The sequence below is a fragment of the Bombus pascuorum genome, unplaced genomic scaffold, assembly GCF_905332965.1.
Source record: "Bombus pascuorum unplaced genomic scaffold, iyBomPasc1.1, whole genome shotgun sequence".
Lineage (NCBI taxonomy): Eukaryota > Metazoa > Arthropoda > Insecta > Hymenoptera > Apidae > Bombus > Bombus pascuorum.
The window spans coordinates 226,411-247,947 of record NW_026869730.1 but is presented as its reverse complement, the minus strand read 5'-3'; the positions used below and the strand labels follow the sequence as shown (position 1 = coordinate 247,947).

Below are 21,537 nucleotides of genomic sequence, written 5' to 3'. Positions count from 1 at the left end.
ATGAACCTTTTTCGACTTTAAATATGGTAATTATCTTCAACAAGGAATTTTAGTGCATATTATATTGTAAAATATATATTTACGATTTATAGATATATAATCTTTATTATCACTAGAATATAAAATATGGAATAATTTATTGTAATAATTAATATAGAATAATTTTTATTATATGGTATAATAAAATTATATATTTATTACTCAATATGTTTACGTTTATTATATATTTTTCAACAGATAAATAATAAATAGTTTTATTACACGTACGATTACATTTGTTTATGGATTATGTAATTTAACTAATGTATTAGTATTTAAAAACACATTAGTATAAATGTCTATCTTCATAAAAGATATAACTTGGAAAACACTATATTTATTTTATTATTATTATTTTTTTTTTATTTACCAATGAGATATAACACTTTACCAAATGTCCTTCAGGACAAATTGTAAAAAAAAACAACATTAAAGAAAAAAAAAAGAAAAAAAATGTCTATCTTGAAACTTTTGTCAATCGATATTCAGCCGAGCTGAATTTGTTTCCTCTCCTATTATTTCTGCAACCTCACTGCATTGAGTGTGACACGAAAATATGATGTAATTTAATGTACTAACTTGAACTATATAACTATTGTTATATAGTAATATAAACAGCAAGTTTCAATTTTCTTCGTTTGATAAAAGTGTGAGGTTTGATTGATTTTTAAAAAATCTTTTGGTAAAAAAAGGTGGGTCATAAAGTTTAATATTATCTCGATGAAAGACAAATGAGGCATAAAGACGTATGAAATATTCGGAATAATTAACGAGGTACGTTACTGTAGAAGAATGGTAAGCTGGTACTTGTTCGACTGAAAAGTAAAGATAAATATACAGGTACAGGGTACCTACTTCGGAAGAACTCTTGTACTCTTGTTAGGCGGTTGAACGAAACTACTATAGCAAATTTATATTCGTCAAAGTCTATTTACTTTGACCCAACAACGTTACATTTCAGACTCGTTTAACACCAACAACAACAAATTAATTAAACACAAATTATATTTATCTTGTTTTCCTCTAAGCACTCGTGAACGTAGTGGTAATTCATACTTGAGAAATGTATAAAGTATATCATAATAGTTGTACATAGATATTAATGAGTTGTATGTAGAAACAGGGTTGATATTTTAAGATGTTCATTTTGCAACGAGCAACAGTGCAGTCTATCTGTTATTATAGTATTATAATTTTAATTAAAGGGAAAGCGCACATTACATTATAATGTTCATAATTTTTGGTGACAAATATAAGTTCTAGATTAATTGTCACTGGGAAGTGGTATTTGTAGCTTATCTCATCAAACAATTGTATTTATTTTATATGTGATTATATATAATTATATGTGATTACATATAATTGTATGCAGTTTGTAGCGAATTAAATATGTAAATAATACTTGCATATAGGCTATTTATAATTCATTAGTAAAATGTTCAGTATTAAGAGAAGAGTGTGCTGTATTTCGCGTCCTTTATTTGTTGATTATATATACGTTCCAAGCAAGGCGGTTGGATACCCGGCACCTCGCTGTATTCTGTAAAAAGACAATAGTTCATAGTCATTTATCAATTTATCATTTATCAATTTGTCATTTATCAATTTTGATGTAGCTTACTCTATCGGAGCCTCTTCCATTTCAATGTCTCCTTCTTCCTCCTCACTAGTCGTGATAACATGAATGGGGGCCTGGTGGTCCACCCCCATCCGGCCACGGTCACAAGCTAACGACACAGCGGAGCCCGCTTGTCCACCCACGTCTGCGCCGGTACTGGGGTATCCCTCCCCTGCACCGTAAACTTCATTATTTATATTTTCCGACATATCATCATTATCTTCATCATCAAGGGTTTGTTTTATCGTCTTCTCGTCTTGGTGCCACTCACTCTTTCGCACCCTACCCCGGTCGGGACCGATGCAGGGTGACGGGGAGCCCCACGTGAAGGTGAGGTGAGTGGTCTTGACAGATATGGGCCCACCAACTTCTCCGAAGTTCTCCGCACCGGATCAGCGATCTGACGGGCGCCACAGCGCCGACCAGCCGCCACCCGACTATAGGTGAACATCAGATACATCGGGGTTTCTCAAGGCATGATGCTACGCACTGAGAACCCATACCCGCCTCGTGCTCCCCATGTGAAGTGTGTATCTATGTAAAGTCCAAGGTATTTGACTTGCCTTGGTATTCATGGTTGCCTTGGTTTCCATGGTATCCACGGTATAACTTAACTTTCTTAACATAACATACTTCCGATCCATCATTAATTCTCTAATTCCTTTTAACCTTTTCACCTTTTCACCTTTCACCTGTATACATTTGTATAGATTGGAATTAAATTTAGAAGATTTATAAATCTTTTAATCCATTGTTATTTTTATAATCCTGCTTTCGTGAAAAATTTCCTAGCTTCGAGTCCTCTTATAAGGATTTATGCATCTTTAAAACGGTGTACTTTGAAGTCATCGTTACTTCGACAATTCTCTCTTCCAGTGCTGTTTAAACTCAAGTTAAATCCAAAGATTTATAAATCCTTCGATGAATTATTACTTTTGCAATGCTCTAGCTTTTTAAAAAGTTTCTCAGACTCAAATTATATTAAAAGAACTTATGAATCTTTCAGATCGTACACCTTCGATCCATCATTAATTCCGTAATCCGCTCTTTCGCGAAACTTTACATTTAGATTCTTATTACATAACAAGAATTTATGAATTCTTAAGATAGTACATCTTTGATCTCTACGAATACACACGTACATATTATTAAAGTTTAACTTTTTACGAACAAGTTTTTACAATAGAAAACTGAGTTTCACAAATAATAACAGACATTTATACAAGTATAGTAATTGAGTAGGTGAATAATTGCTGATATGTATAAATTTTCGGTAAAATTAACAAATTTAGTAACAGTGGTCGTTTTCAAAATATTACATTCAAGGTATAAATGTCGAATTGGAGAATAATATAAAACTATATAGTTCATATAAAACATGAAAAGATTCTCTAATTTTTGTTCTTCTCTTTTTTTTTTTTTTTTTTTTTTTTTTTTAAGAAATATTTTAGTATGAAACAGTTAAAAGAGAATAACCTGACAGATTCAAAGATATGAATCTTTCAAAAATAGATGACAAAAACACAGTAATTTGTAAGGAACGATTAACATTATTTGTAAAATGATCTTATTAATATTTTTTAACTATCCAAGAAGCTTTAATTATCCAAGAAGTTTTAACTGTCCAAGAAGTTTTAACTACCCAAGAAGCCAAGATTTAGAAGCTCATTTAACTCGAAAATAAAATGACAGTATAATTTTCATATAGAATTGCTTGACAGCGTATTTTTAAATTACTCTTCCATAAATGATAGATAATATGGATTATCATGGTTTTCATCTCAGACCTTCATATATCATTTCAGCCAATTTAGTTGGAATTTCCTCGATATTTTTCTCATTACCATTTCTTTCCATCGTACGATCTTCTAAAATTTTATGAAATTGAAATATTTTGAATCGTTGAGTTTCTATTTCAATAAGATATCGTGCTTTTTTACATATAAACTGCATCAAATTCTTAAAAGAAACAGGAAAAGATATACTGATATACACATTGGAAAATAAAAATCTATTAAATAAGAAAATATTTAAAATACGAAAATTTCATCAAGCTTCTTTACATTCCAATTACGCTATAACGATTTCTTAATCTTTAAAACATTGCAGTTCCGATCCATCGATTCCCTCCTTTAAAATTCAGGTTACTGCATCTCGAAAAATGTATCTCGAAAAATAGATCATTGAGCGGAAGAGGCGCGACGCGTTCCATCGGGGTCTAGAGGCGAAGTAATTTTGTGAAATTTCACGATGGTGCGTGCCCTGACCGCGTTTTAGCCTTGGCATTGGAAACTTTCTCCGGCGATCGAACGGTTCCAGCGGTTTTAAGCCCTGTTCTGGTTGATTTGCGACGCCGAAACTCATCGACCCGACCGATGAATGAGAAAACGATCGGAAACGAATTTGCGCCACCGACGTTGCTTACTAATTTTTCTTTTTTTTTTTTCTTTTTTCTTTTATTTTGGTTTTTTTACAATTTGTCCTGAAGGACATTTGGTAAAGTGTTATATCTTATTGGTGAAAAAAAAATTAAAATAAAAATAAGTATAGCGTGTGGGTGGCTACCCCCAGCGGGGTGCCAGCTTCGTTTCTTCCAAGTTATATCTTTTATGGCTTACTAATTAGCCTATGAATCGATCGTTGCACTACAAGCTTAAGCATGAAATATAATATAACGTTTGCTATGTTAATCGCTTTCTGTTTTCACTTTAAGAATTTTTCTATACGATCGATCAACAATTTTTCAGTACAGCTCTGAAATGACATTTTTTCTGGAATTATGCTCTTCTCGCAAATGAAATAGTGCATGTGCATCAGCTAGTTAAAATTCTTCTGGTAGAGGCAATAATAACTTATTATTAGTAAGTAATAAATATTAGTACATTTTCGATAACAATTTTAGCTACTTTTTTAATATTCGTAATACTTTTTAAAAAAAACATTTAATTAATGTAATAAAGCATTGGATACTTTATCTAAGGCGAAGCTATTTTGATAGATAAATTTTAGTTTAATGAAAAAGCATTTTTAAATATATACAATTTTTATCCGGATGAAATTTAATTTAGCATTGTCCTGGCAACAATGTGAGATTTGGCTTACATGAATGTTATCTTATAATTCAAATCGTAATACAAAATATTATTATAATTGTATCATCTATAGTTCAGCACAATTATTGAAAGTTTTCAATAAAAATATGTATGTCCTCTCCAACATTTATTTGATCGTTACTTCAATACTTGTTATTTACTATATAAATAATTGTATAGGTTATTAAATAATGAAGAATTTAACTGAAGGAAAAGAAAACAAAAGTAACGTAGAAAAATAGTAATTAACATTTCAGTAGTGCAACATAGTGTTCAGCAGAGAAAAAGAAATAGGAAAGGACAGTACCGGTGAAAGTACAGACGATACGTACCGAATTAGACTTGTCACCATCCAGTGGCATCCCTACGTTTGTGGAAATACGAACGACGATCACAGATAGAGATGTAAACGAAAGGCCAAAGGCAGCGAGGTCGAATACAAGGAAAGCCATGGTAAAGCCGGAAAATCTGTTGCGCGGCGTCATCAACGCATCAACAATACCAGCAAGTCCTGTCAAACTGGCAACTCCGTCTGCGCACATCTGCAAACTCTGGCCGAGAGACTTATAGGGCGTCAGTAGAACTGTGAAGACCAAGGTAATCAAACCTGAGAAACATTAAAATCGATTTATATTATAATGTGTTTTAGCATGATAACAATTAAAATATGATGCAATTAAGTTTTAATATATAAATGTAAATCGTATATAGAGTTATATAAGTATAATAAGATTACAATTACATAAGTTTAAAATACCAATTAAAAAGCACAAAGTATATGAGATACTCTGATTTGAAAATTTTCTTTAATTTTTTAAATGTGTAAAATTTTAAACAGTCTTCAAAATTAGAAAGCAATCTATATTATTAGGATATTTAAAAAGCTTGGGAAACCTTTTATTGCAAAGAATTATACATATACATGGTTATCTTAGTTTACTTTCACTTTAGAACTTAATCCTTCTAAAACATAGTAATCAACTTTTTGAAACATTTTTAAATCAATTATGATTCACAATGCATGTGAAAGATAAAACGTGTGTCTTCTTAAAATATATGAAATTGATTTAAGAACTCTCTTATTCTACAATGAGACTCACTTTTGTCTCTTATACAAATAACAGAGTACACATGAACATTGAAATAATTGTATTCATTAGAGTGTCGCCAGAAAACATCGAATAACAATGAATTGCAGCGCTGCAATTCTCTACGGTTTGCAAACCCGCGGAAAGAGTTACACAAGTATGACCTTCTAAGTGAAATGTTTTCACTTTTACGCCGATTTCTATGCAGTTTGGAGAAATGTATGCTCGGCCGGTCAATGGAATTCGTGTATTTTTCATGTATAGAAATCCAAACCAATCAAGATACTAAGCATGCTCGTGTTACTTGTTCATGTACTATGTGATAATTTCAAAAATATTTTTCCTTTCTTATCGTAAGTAAATGTTTTCTAATATTATTACGGACTCGATGATCAGAACATCAAGTAATCAAAAATTTAAAGATGCTCCCTTGCAAGAAAAGATTTGAGAAACATTGAAAGACATTGAGAAACAAGAACAGAATGTTAAAGAAATTATTACATTCTTATTGAAAAGCTTTGGCGCTCCTTAATACTAATATTTATAAAATAGTTCAAACTAAATTACCTTCTGTCTTTTATTTAAAATAAGAAAAAGTGATGAAATATATGGAATAGATAATATTTCGGAAAAATTCAATTCGACAGCAGATCGTGATCAATTCGGATAACCAAAGTCCTAGGCTTGATAAAAATATAGATCTTTTGTGATTGTATGTAATAAATTGTTCATATTTAAATAAACTACAGGTTACATTATTATTTAAATAAGTACAGAATTACATAAGGAAGAAATAAATATTGTAATATCTGTTGTTTAATTTTTGTCATATTTGTAACATATAGTAATTATTAAGAGAACTAAATGCTGCTGACGAATAAAAATTAATGTAAAAATCTGATTGAGACATTTTAAAATATTCCTCCTAATAATTAGATAAACTACTTAAAATAATTACCGTGTTTGATATTTGCAAAATAAAGTATTAATTGTAAAAGAAATATCATATTTAGTATGTTACAGCATTTTTGCTGTAATTTTTGTGATATGAACGATTTTGAGAACTAGATTTTCCAGCAAATAATTCCCTAATTGAATGATATAAATATGTATCATTAAACTAAAAATTAAGTAGAGTACGTGTTAAACTAATTTTATAACTGTATCTTGTACTGTATTTTTATAATTTTGTTTTTGATTCTCTTTCTCTCTTTCCTTCTCTCTCTCTCTCTCTCTCTCTCTCTCTATTTGCATTTCATTCATTAAAATATTCAGACTCTTTGATCGAGATATCTTTTCTCCTCATTTCGTAGCAATCAATACGGATTATTATATATCATAAAGGATGACGAATAACAAATGAATCTGTACTTACATGTGTATTTACATGAAATTAAATAACTGATCACTGATCAATGATGACGTTAATTTAATTAATCTGGAATGCGCTATTTGTCGATATTGAAACGGCTGGCAAACACGTTTGCTGTGAATTTGTAATGTTATTACATAATTGGATTAATTCCGATGAAACAGGTTCTTCCTGTCATCCGGATTTTAATCGGTTTTCGGTTATCGAAGTTATCTTGTTATTATTCAAGTATGTAAATAATACGCAAATAATGTGTCGTTGTTGAAAATTAGATTTGTTAAAGAAGATTGATAATTGTACTTTATTTTATAGTATATTGTATGTAATATAGAATCAATTATTTGTTTTTTAATCAATTTTGATGTTAACATTATTTATAAACGTCTAATTAACTTTCTAAGCAATATTATCTTGTCTAAATGGTTAATAATTGCAGAAATTTATTTGAGAACTTGAGACGGAGCTGTTGATAAAAGAAAAAGCTATTACTTTATTGCTGATAAAATTAAATATTTAGTTTTCTAATGTAAAATTTGCATATAATACAACGAAGGAAATTTAACATTTTTGTAGAAAATAACAAGCTTCTCTTTAATGATAATCTAACAGTAATGAATAATATATATGTTTATTAAATTTATTGTCTACTTAATTTTATTATTAATTTAAGAAATCTTGGAATAATTATCGAAGTAATACATGTGTATACAAAATTATATTCAAACGTAGATTCTATTGTAGTGGAAATCAAATACGCATCCCAAGTATGTCTACTTTCCCTTGTTATACACGCGCCATTTAATTATTTGTTTCTAATATCTTGTTCGTACGTCACTTACGTTGCACAATCCTTTGGGAAATATTTTTACTCTACGTATACTGGTATCATTTTAAAAATTGCTTTGCATAAAATATAGAATATATATAATATATCAATTTTTATATTACATATTACGTATAAAATATATAATATATCATATAGAAATGCTTGTATATAATTCGATATAATTAGTTGTATATACCATAACGAGTTTTACTTCTGTTCCTTTCTACAATATAGGATTTAAAAACGTATTTCCTGTACCTTGAAGATTTTATAGATTGTTATAGAACAGCTTTCAGATTATTGTTTCGAGTAATAATCATACCATTGAACAAATTTTTCTATAGCGCGTTCCAATCTATTTTGTTATCACAGAGTTCAATAATTCCAGAAGTTACTTTCTGATATCAATCACTTCTGCAAATTTATCATACTCTTCAAATAAACATTGATATACCGATAAATCTCTAAAAGTAAAACTACGTTTATAATAGTACATTAGTACTTTATCCAGAATAATTATACGCTTTCACGAAAGTATTTCAACACTTATTGCAAAGAACTTTTATGTTCATATTGTATGTTGAAAGTCATTAACATTACAAGATGCCACTATCAGTATTATATCGAATAAATTTGAAACCAATCTAGAAATGTACATAGGAGTTACAAGATATTTATCGTGAACATGCATTTAGTAAAAACTTAGTATACAACATGAAACTATCTTAAGCATATAATAAGTATTAAATATGGTGCCGCTGAATATTGACGCTTATTAATATAGTGGATAATGTTATTGAACGCTTAAATACTTTTCTGGTCTTTGTGAAATATAACTTGGGTATTCAGAAACAGGAAGCGACTTGCGATGTCGAAATGAAGTCAAGAAGATTCTATGACTTATTCTACCACGTACCAAAATAATACGTAATAATAGAGTAACTATTACATCGGAGGTGTTCTTTATTTATTTTCGCATGTTGAATAATCTCCTATCAATTGTTTACTTCTGCCGAATCGAGAATCAAACTCGTATACATATGTAGTTGACAGGCTTTTAAGTTTTATTTTCTCAAAACCGAAACCTCCACGTAATATTGTTATTCTTGATTTCCATATTATCTTGGGTCACAGAATTTCGCTGACTTCACACGGATTTAGAACCATGACGTATATTACACATATATAATATAGATAATATAAGGATAAAGGGAAAATCGAAAGAAAATCGACATACCGTAGGATTTTCTTTTATTTAGCATACAACCATTTTTAAGCGGACACGGGATCCCACGGATACAAGACAGACACAATAGTTTATGGAATGATTGAAAGACGCACGAGAAAAATGAACTGCCTGACCCATTTTCATGAAAATTAAACTATGATTCACGTATATATACAATACTAACTCTTCATTCGTCATTTTCAAAATCAGAAAAACCACACAAATTTAAATAATTCATTTTAACGTTAACGTAATGATTAACATTGTTCAATCTTCGCGTATAATTCATATCGATCAACAAATTCCGAATAAGGAAGAAAAGCTTAATAGGTAAAGGCGAAACACGTAGAAGACCGCGATTACGTGAAAGCCGAGTCTCTCGCGAGTCACGCGTTCGAAAATTTCATGAAACAGCCGATAATCGTTCTTTAGAAGTTCTCGTCGATTTCTTGATCCCTGGCACGGTTGAAAATTTCGAAATCGTCTTCTGGTGCGTCCGATATATCTGATGCAAGTGGTATCTTGGGGAGAAGGGGCACGCAGTCCTCTGGCGAACACTCAGCGTGGCCCTCGGATCCACAGCTGTACTCATTGCAGTTTCCGGTCGAATGCGGAAGTGGCTCGCTCACACGGTATTCCCTTCCTGTAATCAGTGTTAGGGTTATTCGGTGTATGTGGAATTAAAGAAATGCGTGGGTAAATTGTAAGGTATTGAAAGTATATATATTGTGAATAATAAAGTACAAAATGTGAAATACAATGTAAGCCGATCCAGATTCTCTCGCTAGTGTCACGAATCAATTTTCCTTTTGCCATGTGGTACGCCAGATGTGACGATCCTTGCGAGATTCCCCGTAGTCCGGACGCCAAGACCTATCTATTGTTCTATTAACTCGCAACAGGCCTAAGAAGACGACATAAACCGAATCTGTTCAGTTTCAGTTTCCTTCACGTAAACATTTTCGGTTTATGTTTGTTGCACGCTCTTACCTAATACGGAGAAAGCGGGTGTCTGGCAAGATAAGAGTTTTCCCATGAACAAGGATGCCCACGAGCCATATCTAGCTCTCCTTGTCTTTACTACCTAATTCATTTACCAATGGGCATCGCGGATCATTACCCTCACTTTTCCACCAAAAAGTGTGGACAACGAATCCGCGTTCTGAGTTCAAAAGGGAACACCCACGCCGAGTTTTCCTCAGTAAGAGCAGTAGAGCAGTCAGATAGTCTTGAACGGTCACGTCTAGAGCTCGGAAGTGTATTGTAAACAAAAGAGAAAAATAAAAGTTTCTTTTCTCCTTAAATTCATTATTATTTTACGTGACACTAGCAACGTTACCCTGAGACTAAAAGAACCGCCGAAACCAACGTAGCACGTGTACCGCTTATGGTCTGTCATCGACGCATTCTTTTGTGCGCTATCTACGCGCTATCGATGACCTTAGCGCTTGAGAAACCGAAGGAAGACCAGATGTAGAGTTTTCTCAGAAGTGGCGATCACTTCAACAATAATAATAAACGAGAAGCATTCGAAACAGGTGATCCATCTATCTCGCAATATTACATTTATATTAGCAGAATGCGGAATTATTTTTTTTTCTCGAAATAACTCTATTGTAATTTGATTGTAACTAGACTACTGAAACAGCGGAATTACACAGAAGAAAACGTAGAGACGAATTAACATCTACAAAAGGGGCTACTCCTATATATGTATAATACGTATCGTAAGTGATTAATGTGCACGTGAGATTAGGAATGTCAGCTATCCTCGAGAACTCACTCCCATTCTATGCTTCTGTTATTTAGACATTCGTTAGTTAATTCTTTCATTAAATCGTTTATCATAAAAGATATAACTTAGAAAAAACGAGGCTGGCACCCCGCTGGGGGTAGCCACCCACTATATTGCTATATTTATTTTTATTTTATTTTTTTTTCACCAATAAGATATAACACTTTGCCAAATGTCCATAAGGACAAATTGTAAAAAACCAAAATAAAATAAAATAAAAAAAAATTTAATCGTTTACTATGCTAATCGATTCATCTTAAAACTCTGGTATTTTCTCGCTGATAGTTTATTCATTCATGATATGATGCAAATGTACGAGATGTTCGATCTGATTGACACGAACTTTGCATTTTTGCTCGGTGAATTAAAATTTAATATTAATTGAGCATATGTTTCGAATACGTATAAAATTAAATGATATTAATAAAATAATTTTACTATAAATTTTAGTTTCGACTGTTACGATTATTTAGATATATTTATGCCCGTAGATTGATAAAAAATTATTTCTTAATTAAATTAAAAATCGTTATTCATTTTGCAATAGAACTGTGTGAAATGTATAATATTCCTTTGCAACGGTATTAACATTTACATACTTTCCCACTAATGTTCGCAGCCAAACAAAAAATATTCACTTGTTTAATAGAATAAATATTCTTATAGGTTGTAAACATAAATGAGTAATGAATTTAAATTCAGAATTTCAAGAAATTTCTAAAATTATCCAAATTTATTCAATAAAAAAGAATGTCTTTTTCATTAATTCAGATCTACAATAAAACAAGCAAACAACAAAATTTTACAATCAAGTATTATTGAGATCTTTAATAAATTCTTCGATTTTAGATTTTTATTAGCGATTTGAAATTTTTACCTTGCTAAACAAACACGGAACATGATTTCTCGCCGATATCCAATTTCCAATATCAGCGAAACAGAAGCAAAAAGCACAGCTGGAACAATATTTTATACACAGTAGAAGCTAGATGGATCAGCTCTTGCAAAGATCGTTTCACCAGATTGCCAACTTGCGAGCCACAAGCCAATTGAGTTTGTTCAATAAGCTTTCTGAACGTCTCGTACAGGTCGTGATTTCTTCGTAGACTCAAGCTACAAGGCCGAACGTATCGACTGTGAACAGAATATGGTTACGTCTCAACTAGGATATGACGAAAGATATGAATGACACGAGTATCATCTATGATCTTATAACGAAGATCCAGAAATATTTAAGCTCTGTTATGCTTCTTCCCTTAAGACGGGTACTCGATCCCGAGACCGAACAGGCCGGGTTTCTCATACCCGACTTGTTAATTCGGACGTTGTAGGCTGACGTCTACAGAATTATATAGTTTTGTTCATCGTTTGTGTATCGCTAACATAGTGGGAAGTAACCGATTCCATTCTTCCATTCTTCTCGTAACGCGTACAACATACCGTAAAACAGACAAGAGAACTACAACGATTCCTCATTAAGAGAATTAAAGCACGCGGGACCTATCGTTCAAACTTGCGTTATAACATCTACGGGTGTCTACATCGAAAGCGTGTGACCAAATTCGCCGAGAGTTCTCACTTAATCACGATACTTAGTGACGATCGTGGCGACGATTCGTCAGTATGAGGATAGATCGCCGGTAGAGAAAAATTGTACCGCTCAAACAAGCTTTTTCGTACATCATTGTGAGAAATAAGAATACCCTGACCCACTTTCATGAAAATTAAACTATGATTCACGTATATATACAATACTAACTCTTCATTCGTCATTTTCAAAATCAGAAAAACCACACAAATTTAAACACTAACAACAAAAAGGAAAATTTCATGTTAAATAGAAAGGGTATAGTATTACGAACATTAATACGAACGTGACTTCTTCGACGCTTTTAAAATTTCGAGATCACACATCAGACTATATTGGCATTTCTATGTATTGTATGATTTTGTTGGGAAAATCATAAACATACAAAATTTTTCTGTATATTCTGTAAATCTAAGAGACTCTTTTTGTTAAAATGTTCTTCCATTGAAAAAGATTTTTATTTTATAGAATTTAGAAAAGTTTATGTAATTTCAGAAAACGAATAAAAATAAGTTTACATAAATCAATAATTTGAATATTGTTTACTTCCTCTTTTTACATAGAATTAATAGTAAAACTATTGTTAATATTCTCCTGTGTGAATTTTTTTCAATTTAAATTGTCGTTTAAATAGAATATTTTTTTGCATTTATGCAACAGTTAAAAAAGATTATGAACTTAAAGACACCTTGTAAAAACTTCAAATTAATTTTCAAACTAAAGGTTTAATATATCTCCATTTACGATTTGAAATTTAAGATAATACCACAACTATCTTTGTTAAAAGCACCACATGAAGCCTTTTATAGAAAGAAACTGAAAGTAACAGATATAGAAGAAATGATAGCATAGAATAGAATAGCATAGATAGTATAGAATTGCATAGCTCTCCTTAAACAGAAACAGTTGTACCGACATCCAACAGTAAACATTCCAACCATCTTTGCCCCGTGGGTCGCCACACACAGACCCAATTATTCCCGCAACATGATTGCCAGATGTCGATGCATCATTCACAGTATATGTTTAGCTAGCCTGAGGACCCGCTATAAATTTTAGGATTTAATTGACTAAGGTCCTTCAAATTGACAAACAGTCTTTATCCTAACAGTCCGGAAGATACGGCAGATCTGCTTTCCTCACGAACGACGTTTCCCGCTAGCAACTTTCTTTCAATGGCGGCTAGCATCTTTCTCTAACCACCAACATAGAAATTTCTGTTTTAATTAACAGATTATTTGCGACCAACTCTTATATAGAATTTTAAGTAAATACATAGAAATTAACCAATTAACGGCAACGTCCATTTCCCTCACTTTCTGAACGAGGGTTGTCCTCGACGAATCCGATCATCTCGTGACCTGAGACACACCCCATCATAGTTTTTCTCTGTAGCATCACTGTGATGAAGAGGAACATTCTCGTGCGATCTCATCAGCGAGTAAAACAACGTCCTTACGATCAGTGGATATTTCACGTTTTTAGCAAACAGTCCGACTTAGACTTTGGAAGAAAGTATATTCGTTATCCCGTTAACCGCGGATTCGTTATTGAACCTAAGATCATTGTTGATAGTATCTCGAATATCTAACTATCACGATTACTTGTTAAATTCTGTGATCTTGTTTTTTATGTTACAAATATTTCAATTTATATTTTGTAGACTTACCACCTTTTCCAGTTGTCAACCAAATCCCTTGATTTATAATGAACGATGGATTTTAAGCCGGTATTATTGCGGAGAACTAGTATTGGTTCGGGTTGACTTCCATTTGCTATGGACGACTCCATTTTTTTATAAGCAATGATTGCTACAATGTCTTGTTGAAATTCGATGTGAACGAGAAATAGTCTGTAAATGAATTTAAACACATAATTAATATATAAAATACAATTGTGCGAGGTATCATAAATTTAATTACAAAATATATAACTCCTTCACCTGTGATATGACCTAGTTGTAAGATCATTTGTAGTTAATTCTATGCAACCACCACCTCTGAAAGAGAACTCGCTGCAAAATTCGAAGCTATTTACATATAGCATTGGCATTTTATTTTCAATATTTACAACATTTTTTAATACTCGAACAACATTCTTTCTCGTTTCATAAACATAATGTATCGGTTCTTCTGAACACTCACTTCGATCGTTTTCACTTTTCGGTTCTGGAAGTTGAGGCGATGATGTAAATTTCATGTGCGGTATAGGTACTGAAATTTGTGGATTTTGCAGGGATAAATTGTAAAATGATTTGTGTTTAAATCTTTTTCCATCCCTTTCATATAGTGCCTGCATAAACTATGTGCATCTCAGTTATAATATATTCATGTGATAAATTCAGTTTTTTTTTTTTTATATATATGGTTTATTTTGGTTTTTACAATTTGTCATGAAGGACATTTGGTAAAGTGTTATATCTCATTGGTAATAAAAAAAATAAAATAAAAATAAATATAGCATGTGGGTGGCTACCATCAGCAGGGTGCCAACTTCGTGTTTTCTAAGTTATATCTTTTATGATAAATTCAGTTTGTTAAAAATAATGTGTTTGTCAAAATTTGACATACCTGACCACAGCGATAATACATGCTACCACTGCCACGGCAAAATGATGTTTTGAATACTTCTTCTTCGTAGATAGATACATGAACGTATAAATAAGGAAACAACTGTGCCCAAAATAGATCTTCTACTTCATGGAATGTCTTAGATCCGAAAAATTCGTGAGTCCAACCTGGACCAAAAAGTGCAACAGAAAGTCCTTCGTGTCGTATTTTTTGTAAAGCCTGTAGATTATAATGGTTTAATGAAATATTAAACGATATTATATTATATGCTACAATAAAATACGTAACATTGTAATTACATATGATGAATTAAATCTACCACCGCCAGGACAACCTCTTCCCCAAATATCAAGTCCTACATATATATCATGAATATCTCGACTGTGAGTTTTTGCTAGTGCCAAACTGTTTTTCAATTTTGATTTCGTCCAGTTATAATTCAAGTAAATGGCATCGCAGTTTAAAAAGAAATCTCTGAAATATTGTACTTAGAACATTCAATAAAATTTACAAACAGAAACAATTGTAAAAGTATAAGAGTGTAATAAGCTTACATGTTTTTACTGTTAAGCTCATTTTGCCAATTTAATTTTCCTTCATTGGTTACGCTATCGTACCATATAATTTCAGAATTTCTAATTGCTTCATGAATATTTTCTGTTAGATATTTTACAAAATAAATTAAATTATTAACTTGCTCACTTTTAATGGTATTTTCAATATTTAATAACCAGCCATCAAACTTATAAAATTTTGCAACAAGTATTAGTGCATCTGCAAATCTTCTTACTTCTTCATGATATTCAAGTATAACATCCCAGATACCTTCTCTTTCCGTAATTACAGTACCAAGAACTTTTACACCATGATTATGTGCTGCATTAATCCATCCAAAAGGGGGCACAGTTATGAAATGATGACTAAAATACACAAAAGTGTCAATAACACTCCAGTGATAAAATAGGTAAGAATCATAAGATTCTGATCCATATATAAATCTGAAAAATCAAGGGTATATTATGTATAATATATGAATTAATAAATATAGTGATTTCTATTACCTGTCTTCTAGGTAGCCACCTTTCATATCATGACAGAGCAACGTTTTCGGATGTACTTCTCTATCCAATTTTTCTAACCGCGTTCTTCCTGCGCTTATTTCTAAACCACTGTACACATAATCAGTTGAAACTCGTAGTTCTCCAATTTCTGGCCATGGTTTCAAGTTACCCACGTTATCGAATAATTCTTTTAAGTTTTTGAAAGGTTGTGACTCTGTAACTTCCGTCCTCATCTCTCTGAATTATACTGTTCCACAGATCACTTTCAAATAGTTTTTAATTCATTAACTCAAACAAAGGTTTCTCTTCTTATTTTGGTTCACCGGAAACTTGTATATACATGCGAAGCAGATAGTGTTCCCATCTAACAGAACTGGCATATCAAATTACGTCTCATGATATAATACCATTATCTACCAACTGCTAATGGGCAAAAAGATGTTCATTTCTCTATCAAACAAAGTATACAAAATAAAATTATGAATTTATAATGCTCCTACATCAATGTTTATATGATTGTTTCGACTTTGAAAGTAATATTCTTATTTACGCAAGTATATATTCTTTAATATTTTGCAAAAATTATACCGAAACAAACAATTTGGAATAAACATAACTAAGTAAATACTTTAACTGTTTTTTATATTTAATTAAATATTTTATTTGATTTGAGTAGAATTTAACACCTAACCTTTACGTTTAAAATATTACTCTTTCTCATTCTCTCTTTCAATGTTATTTCTTCTGCTTCCGTTTTATGATATTTATGACATTTCTTAGTTCAGATATAAGTAACTTTTTCGTAATTTATAAAAAATGACACTCTTTTTAATTATCCTACACTATTAATCCATTACATGTAATTTAACTTTGTAATTTAACTTTTAGCAACTTAAGATATGTGCATGTACAGAGTAATTTTCTTCCTAAGAATAATCATTCGATATTACGATAATTCCAAAAACTTAAATTAATTTGCAAATAACGTAATGCACAGCCATACACAAGCCATACAAGTTATACTTATGTCCTTTAAGTCACCAGAAATAAATTTTAAATTTTATATTATATATTAATATATATTATAGGGAGAAGCACTATACAAAATAATAATGTTAAAGACATACATGCAATTTATTAGTATAGATACTTACTATATGCAAAGCGTTCTCTTCAAAGATAATATGTCGGCTACCAAACGATCGACGGCAACCGAACGCATTTCTGGTACTGATAATAATAGTATAGTTACAAGACAGTTGTGTATCTATGTCCAACTATAAAATTTGAAATTCGGTGCTTGGTCTCGCGGCATGTCGCATGTCTCATGAGACATAAAATGTATCGTCTACGGTCTACTATGTGAATATATTAATAAACTTAACAAATTTGTTATTATTTTCTCTAGGTAATTTTTCTCCCTCAAGATTCCGAGGAAAGTACTGAACTGTTGACTCGTTACCAGTGTTGACAAAATTTCATCATTTATCACCTTTCCTACTTCGTAGACAGGTTTTTCAAACTAAGAGCCACATATGGTACATTTGTATTGTACGTGCGAGAGTGAAGGAACGTATAGCACAACCACACACAAGTATGTATCCCCTTCATAGTATGTATGCGAGCGTTGTACGATGGCCTAGGACTCCGTTGAGAGAAAAGAGAGAAGCGCAGTGTGAAAATCTTATGCCCTAGATCTCTGGCGAGTATCACACGTGTAGAGCAATTACGTGAATATTAGAATAAAGTTCCTTATAATACCTCTCCAAGTCCTCTTCATATTTTAATAGCCGTAAATTGGCGCAGCAGCGCCAAAATTTGAAAGAATAAGGAAACACATATGTACGTATCTTTCTTTTGTGAGACAGAAGAGCTTTATTTTTCTGGTCTTCCAACGTTGCCGTCTGAAGCGTGCTTTCCATTTGCGATTAGCCACGCGATTATAAAATCCATTGCCGAATATGGCACAATTTTTATTCGTACTACCGCGATTAAGGATCGCGCGCGACTCTAAAGTTGCGACTTACCTCGGCAAGTCAGTCGCCTGCAACTACAAAGTATACGGAACATGTACGTGCTATTATATCCATCGTCAGAAGAATCGCGCGGGACCGAACGTCATTTTGCTGCTAGAAGTGTGGGCACTCCTCACTAAGGACGTCTTAATATACAGTGCTGGACAAAAGTATTGGCACAGCAAGATTGTTATGATACAAATGCTTATAACTATTAAACAAATTGATTTAAACAAAAAACTTTTTGACGTATTTATTTATTATCTATCCTAGTTTATTACATAACAAGAGCAACAATATAAATAAAATAATACGCAAAATAATAACAAAAATATATTTTTTGAACATTTTATGGGTGGACAAAAGTATTGGCACAGTAGAATATTTACGCTTATAACTAATTACATAATAAACTTCTAATATTTTGTTGGCAGTCCTTTTCTTTTAAGGACTTCCTTTAATCTTCTTAATTATAACACTCGATCAGTGAAACTGGAGACTTCAGTTATTAAACAACAAAAAACCAAGAAAGAGTAATAATGTCTAGAAAAACGAAAGAAACCACAATTGAAGAAAGAAAAATAATATTAAATTTATATAAGATGAATAAATCTTACAACGAAATTGCACAAATCATAAACAGAAGTCGTTTTACTGTGCGTTCAGTCATAAAACGCTTTAAAAGTGAAGAAAATCTAGAGAATCAAATTAGGAGTGGTCGCCCTTCTAAGGTAACAATTCGAGAAAAAAGGAAAATCGTAAATATTGTAAAGAAGGATCCAAAAACTAATTCGACTGAAATTGCTTCGATGTTAAAAGCTGAGTGTGAAAAAGAAGTAAGTACCAAAACTGTACGTAGGGTATTGAAGGATGCCGGTTATTCTGCCCGTGCAGCACGAAGAAAGCCCTACATCAGTAAAATAAACCAAAAGAAAAGAGTGGAATTCGCGAAAGAGTTTGTTACGAAAGATACTGATTTTTGGGAAAAGATCATGTTTTCAGATGAAAGTAAGTTTAATATTTTTAAATCTGACGGCAGAATATTAGTATGGCGAAAACCCAACACAGAGATGGACGAACTGAATCTGCAAGCCACCATGAAACATGGGGGTGGTGGTTTAATGGTGTGGGGATGTATGGCATCATCGGGTGTAGGAGAACTTATATTCATTGATGAGATAAAGGATAAATATGTATATTTAAATATACTCAAGCAAAATCTTTTGAAAAGTACTCAAAAATTAAACCTCCCCAGGGATTTCTATTTTCAGCAGGATCGAGATCCTAAACATATGGCGTATATTGTTCGTCAGTGGATAATATATAATACTGCCCACACATTAAACACACCACCTCAAAGTCCCGATATGAATCCCATTGAGCACGTGTGGAACGAATTGGAAAAAAGAATTAGGAAACATAATATCACAAGCAAGTCTGAACTGAAGAAAGTTCTTCTGCAGGAATGGAGCAATATTGTACCTGAATTCACTAAAAAATTAGTCCACTCGATGCCCAGAAGATTAAAGGAAGTCCTTAAAAGAAAAGGACTGCCAACAAAATATTAGAAGTTTATTATGTAATTAGTTATAAGCGTAAATATTCTACTGTGCCAATACTTTTGTCCACCCATAAAATGTTCAAAAAATATATTTTTGTTATTATTTTGCGTATTATTTTATTTATATTGTTGCTCTTGTTATGTAATAAACTAGGATAGATAATAAATAAATACGTCAAAAAGTTTTTTGTTTAAATCAATTTGTTTAATAGTTATAAGCATTTGTATCATAACAATCTTGCTGTGCCAATACTTTTGTCCAGCACTGTATAACACTATTAACTTAAAGCACTATATAATATTATGTAGTTATAAATTATAATATTATATACTATTATAGTATATACTATTATAATTTATAATACCGTCAATATAAATAATTAATATTATAGTGATAAAAAACGACAAAAACCTAAAATTTAATTATTTTATTTATATTATTCAGCTTTTCCAAAGGTTTTTCGTTCAGTACTAATGGTTTCTCGACATAAAAGTTTACTATCCTTTTATGAGAAATGCGGATTGATTACAGATTGATTAACGTGTTAAGAAATGGATGGTTCTATTAAAAAGAATATAGTTGATCTTTATTATAGGTGTCGCGCGTGATACTAGCCAGAAATGAAAAGAAGCTGAAAGACGTCCTTATTTCTTATCATTGTACATGCGTCGTGCAGCATCATCAAGTCGAGTTATCGTCACACGTGCGTGTTTCCTAAGAATCAATAAGAAGAATATCGGGATCCTTATCGCGAACCGAAACTATAACATACAGCCAAATTTACACCTTTTCACTTTGGATAATCTGTAAGTAATATACGTTTTACAACGGTTTGTAATATTTCTCAATTATACAATTTGAATTGCATTTGCTCCTAAGATGCTCAGCTGGTCTCTGGCTCGATACAAAACGAGAGGAACGACCCTCCTACGAATATTCTGTTTGAAATAAACTGGTATGTGTCGGAGATGAAAGGACACCCCCCCCCCCGTTGGAATTATTTGGAAAAGCCTCAATACTGTAGCATTTACGAAATAACCCAGACACAGTCATTCGATACTTGAGACAATGAGTTTAGGCTCGAGGCGACAACCGGTCGCCGAGCGTAGCCACGGTCACGGGATGAACGTTCCATCCAACAGGGATATAAAGTAACATAGCTTTCCTTTAAAGAATTGGCAATACAGACACTTGACAATAAGACATTCCAACAGCCCCGCAGCTCGCCACACACGGACCCCATTCTTTGGGCCAGATGATCGCCAGATGCCGATGCATCGTTTACAGTTTATGTTCAGATAGCCTGAGGAACCGTTACAAATCTTAGGACTTAGTTAACTAAAGTCCTTCAGATTGACAAACAGTCTTTATTCTATCAGCCTGTAAATCTGTCACCTATTGCGGGAAGTTATGGGAAAACCTGATTTGGTCACGTACGACGTTGCCTATGTCACGACCGGCTCACTTTAAAATCGGAGATAAAGATGTGGCGGCACTCGGCGACAATGTATATCGCTGAAGTGCCTAATGAACCATCAACATCCCAACGGCCCTTCCACTGAAGGCTCTAGAAGAAAGAGCGCGTGGCAACGGCCGCGGACGCCTGGCAAATGCGTGGACGGTGAGGATGTTGAGGGATAACAAAAGAAAGCGATCGAATCCGATCGAAAGTAAAAAATCATA

At 32.4% G+C, this 21,537-nt stretch overlaps 3 protein-coding genes across 3 annotated transcripts in view; 1 reads left to right on the top strand and 2 right to left on the bottom strand.

Moving 5' to 3' along the window:
• Nucleotides 1–21,537, top strand: part of LOC132915621 (POU domain, class 6, transcription factor 2-like) — a 455,505-nt gene that overhangs the window by 289,358 nt on the left and 144,610 nt on the right. The window lies entirely within an intron of this gene.
• The window catches only part of LOC132915622 (uncharacterized), a 104,596-nt gene continuing 92,328 nt past the window's right edge, over nt 9,270–21,537 (bottom strand). The window contains exon 8 of the mRNA XM_060975461.1: nt 9,270–9,906. Coding sequence (XP_060831444.1) covers nt 9,692–9,906 — 215 coding nt within the window. The 3' untranslated portion in view covers nt 9,270–9,691. The remainder of the gene's footprint in view (nt 9,907–21,537) is intronic.
• On the bottom strand, nt 11,524–17,957 carry LOC132915623 (cytosolic endo-beta-N-acetylglucosaminidase-like). The gene is made up of 8 exons (XM_060975462.1): nt 17,432–17,957; nt 16,278–16,727; nt 15,771–16,214; nt 15,516–15,690; nt 15,217–15,435; nt 14,589–14,947; nt 14,316–14,498; nt 11,524–12,192 (listed from the first exon to the last, which is right to left on the bottom strand). Exons 2-8 carry the CDS (start codon nt 16,508–16,510, stop codon nt 11,988–11,990), a joined length of 1,818 nt encoding a protein of 605 aa, XP_060831445.1. The 5' UTR covers nt 16,511–16,727; nt 17,432–17,957; the 3' UTR covers nt 11,524–11,987.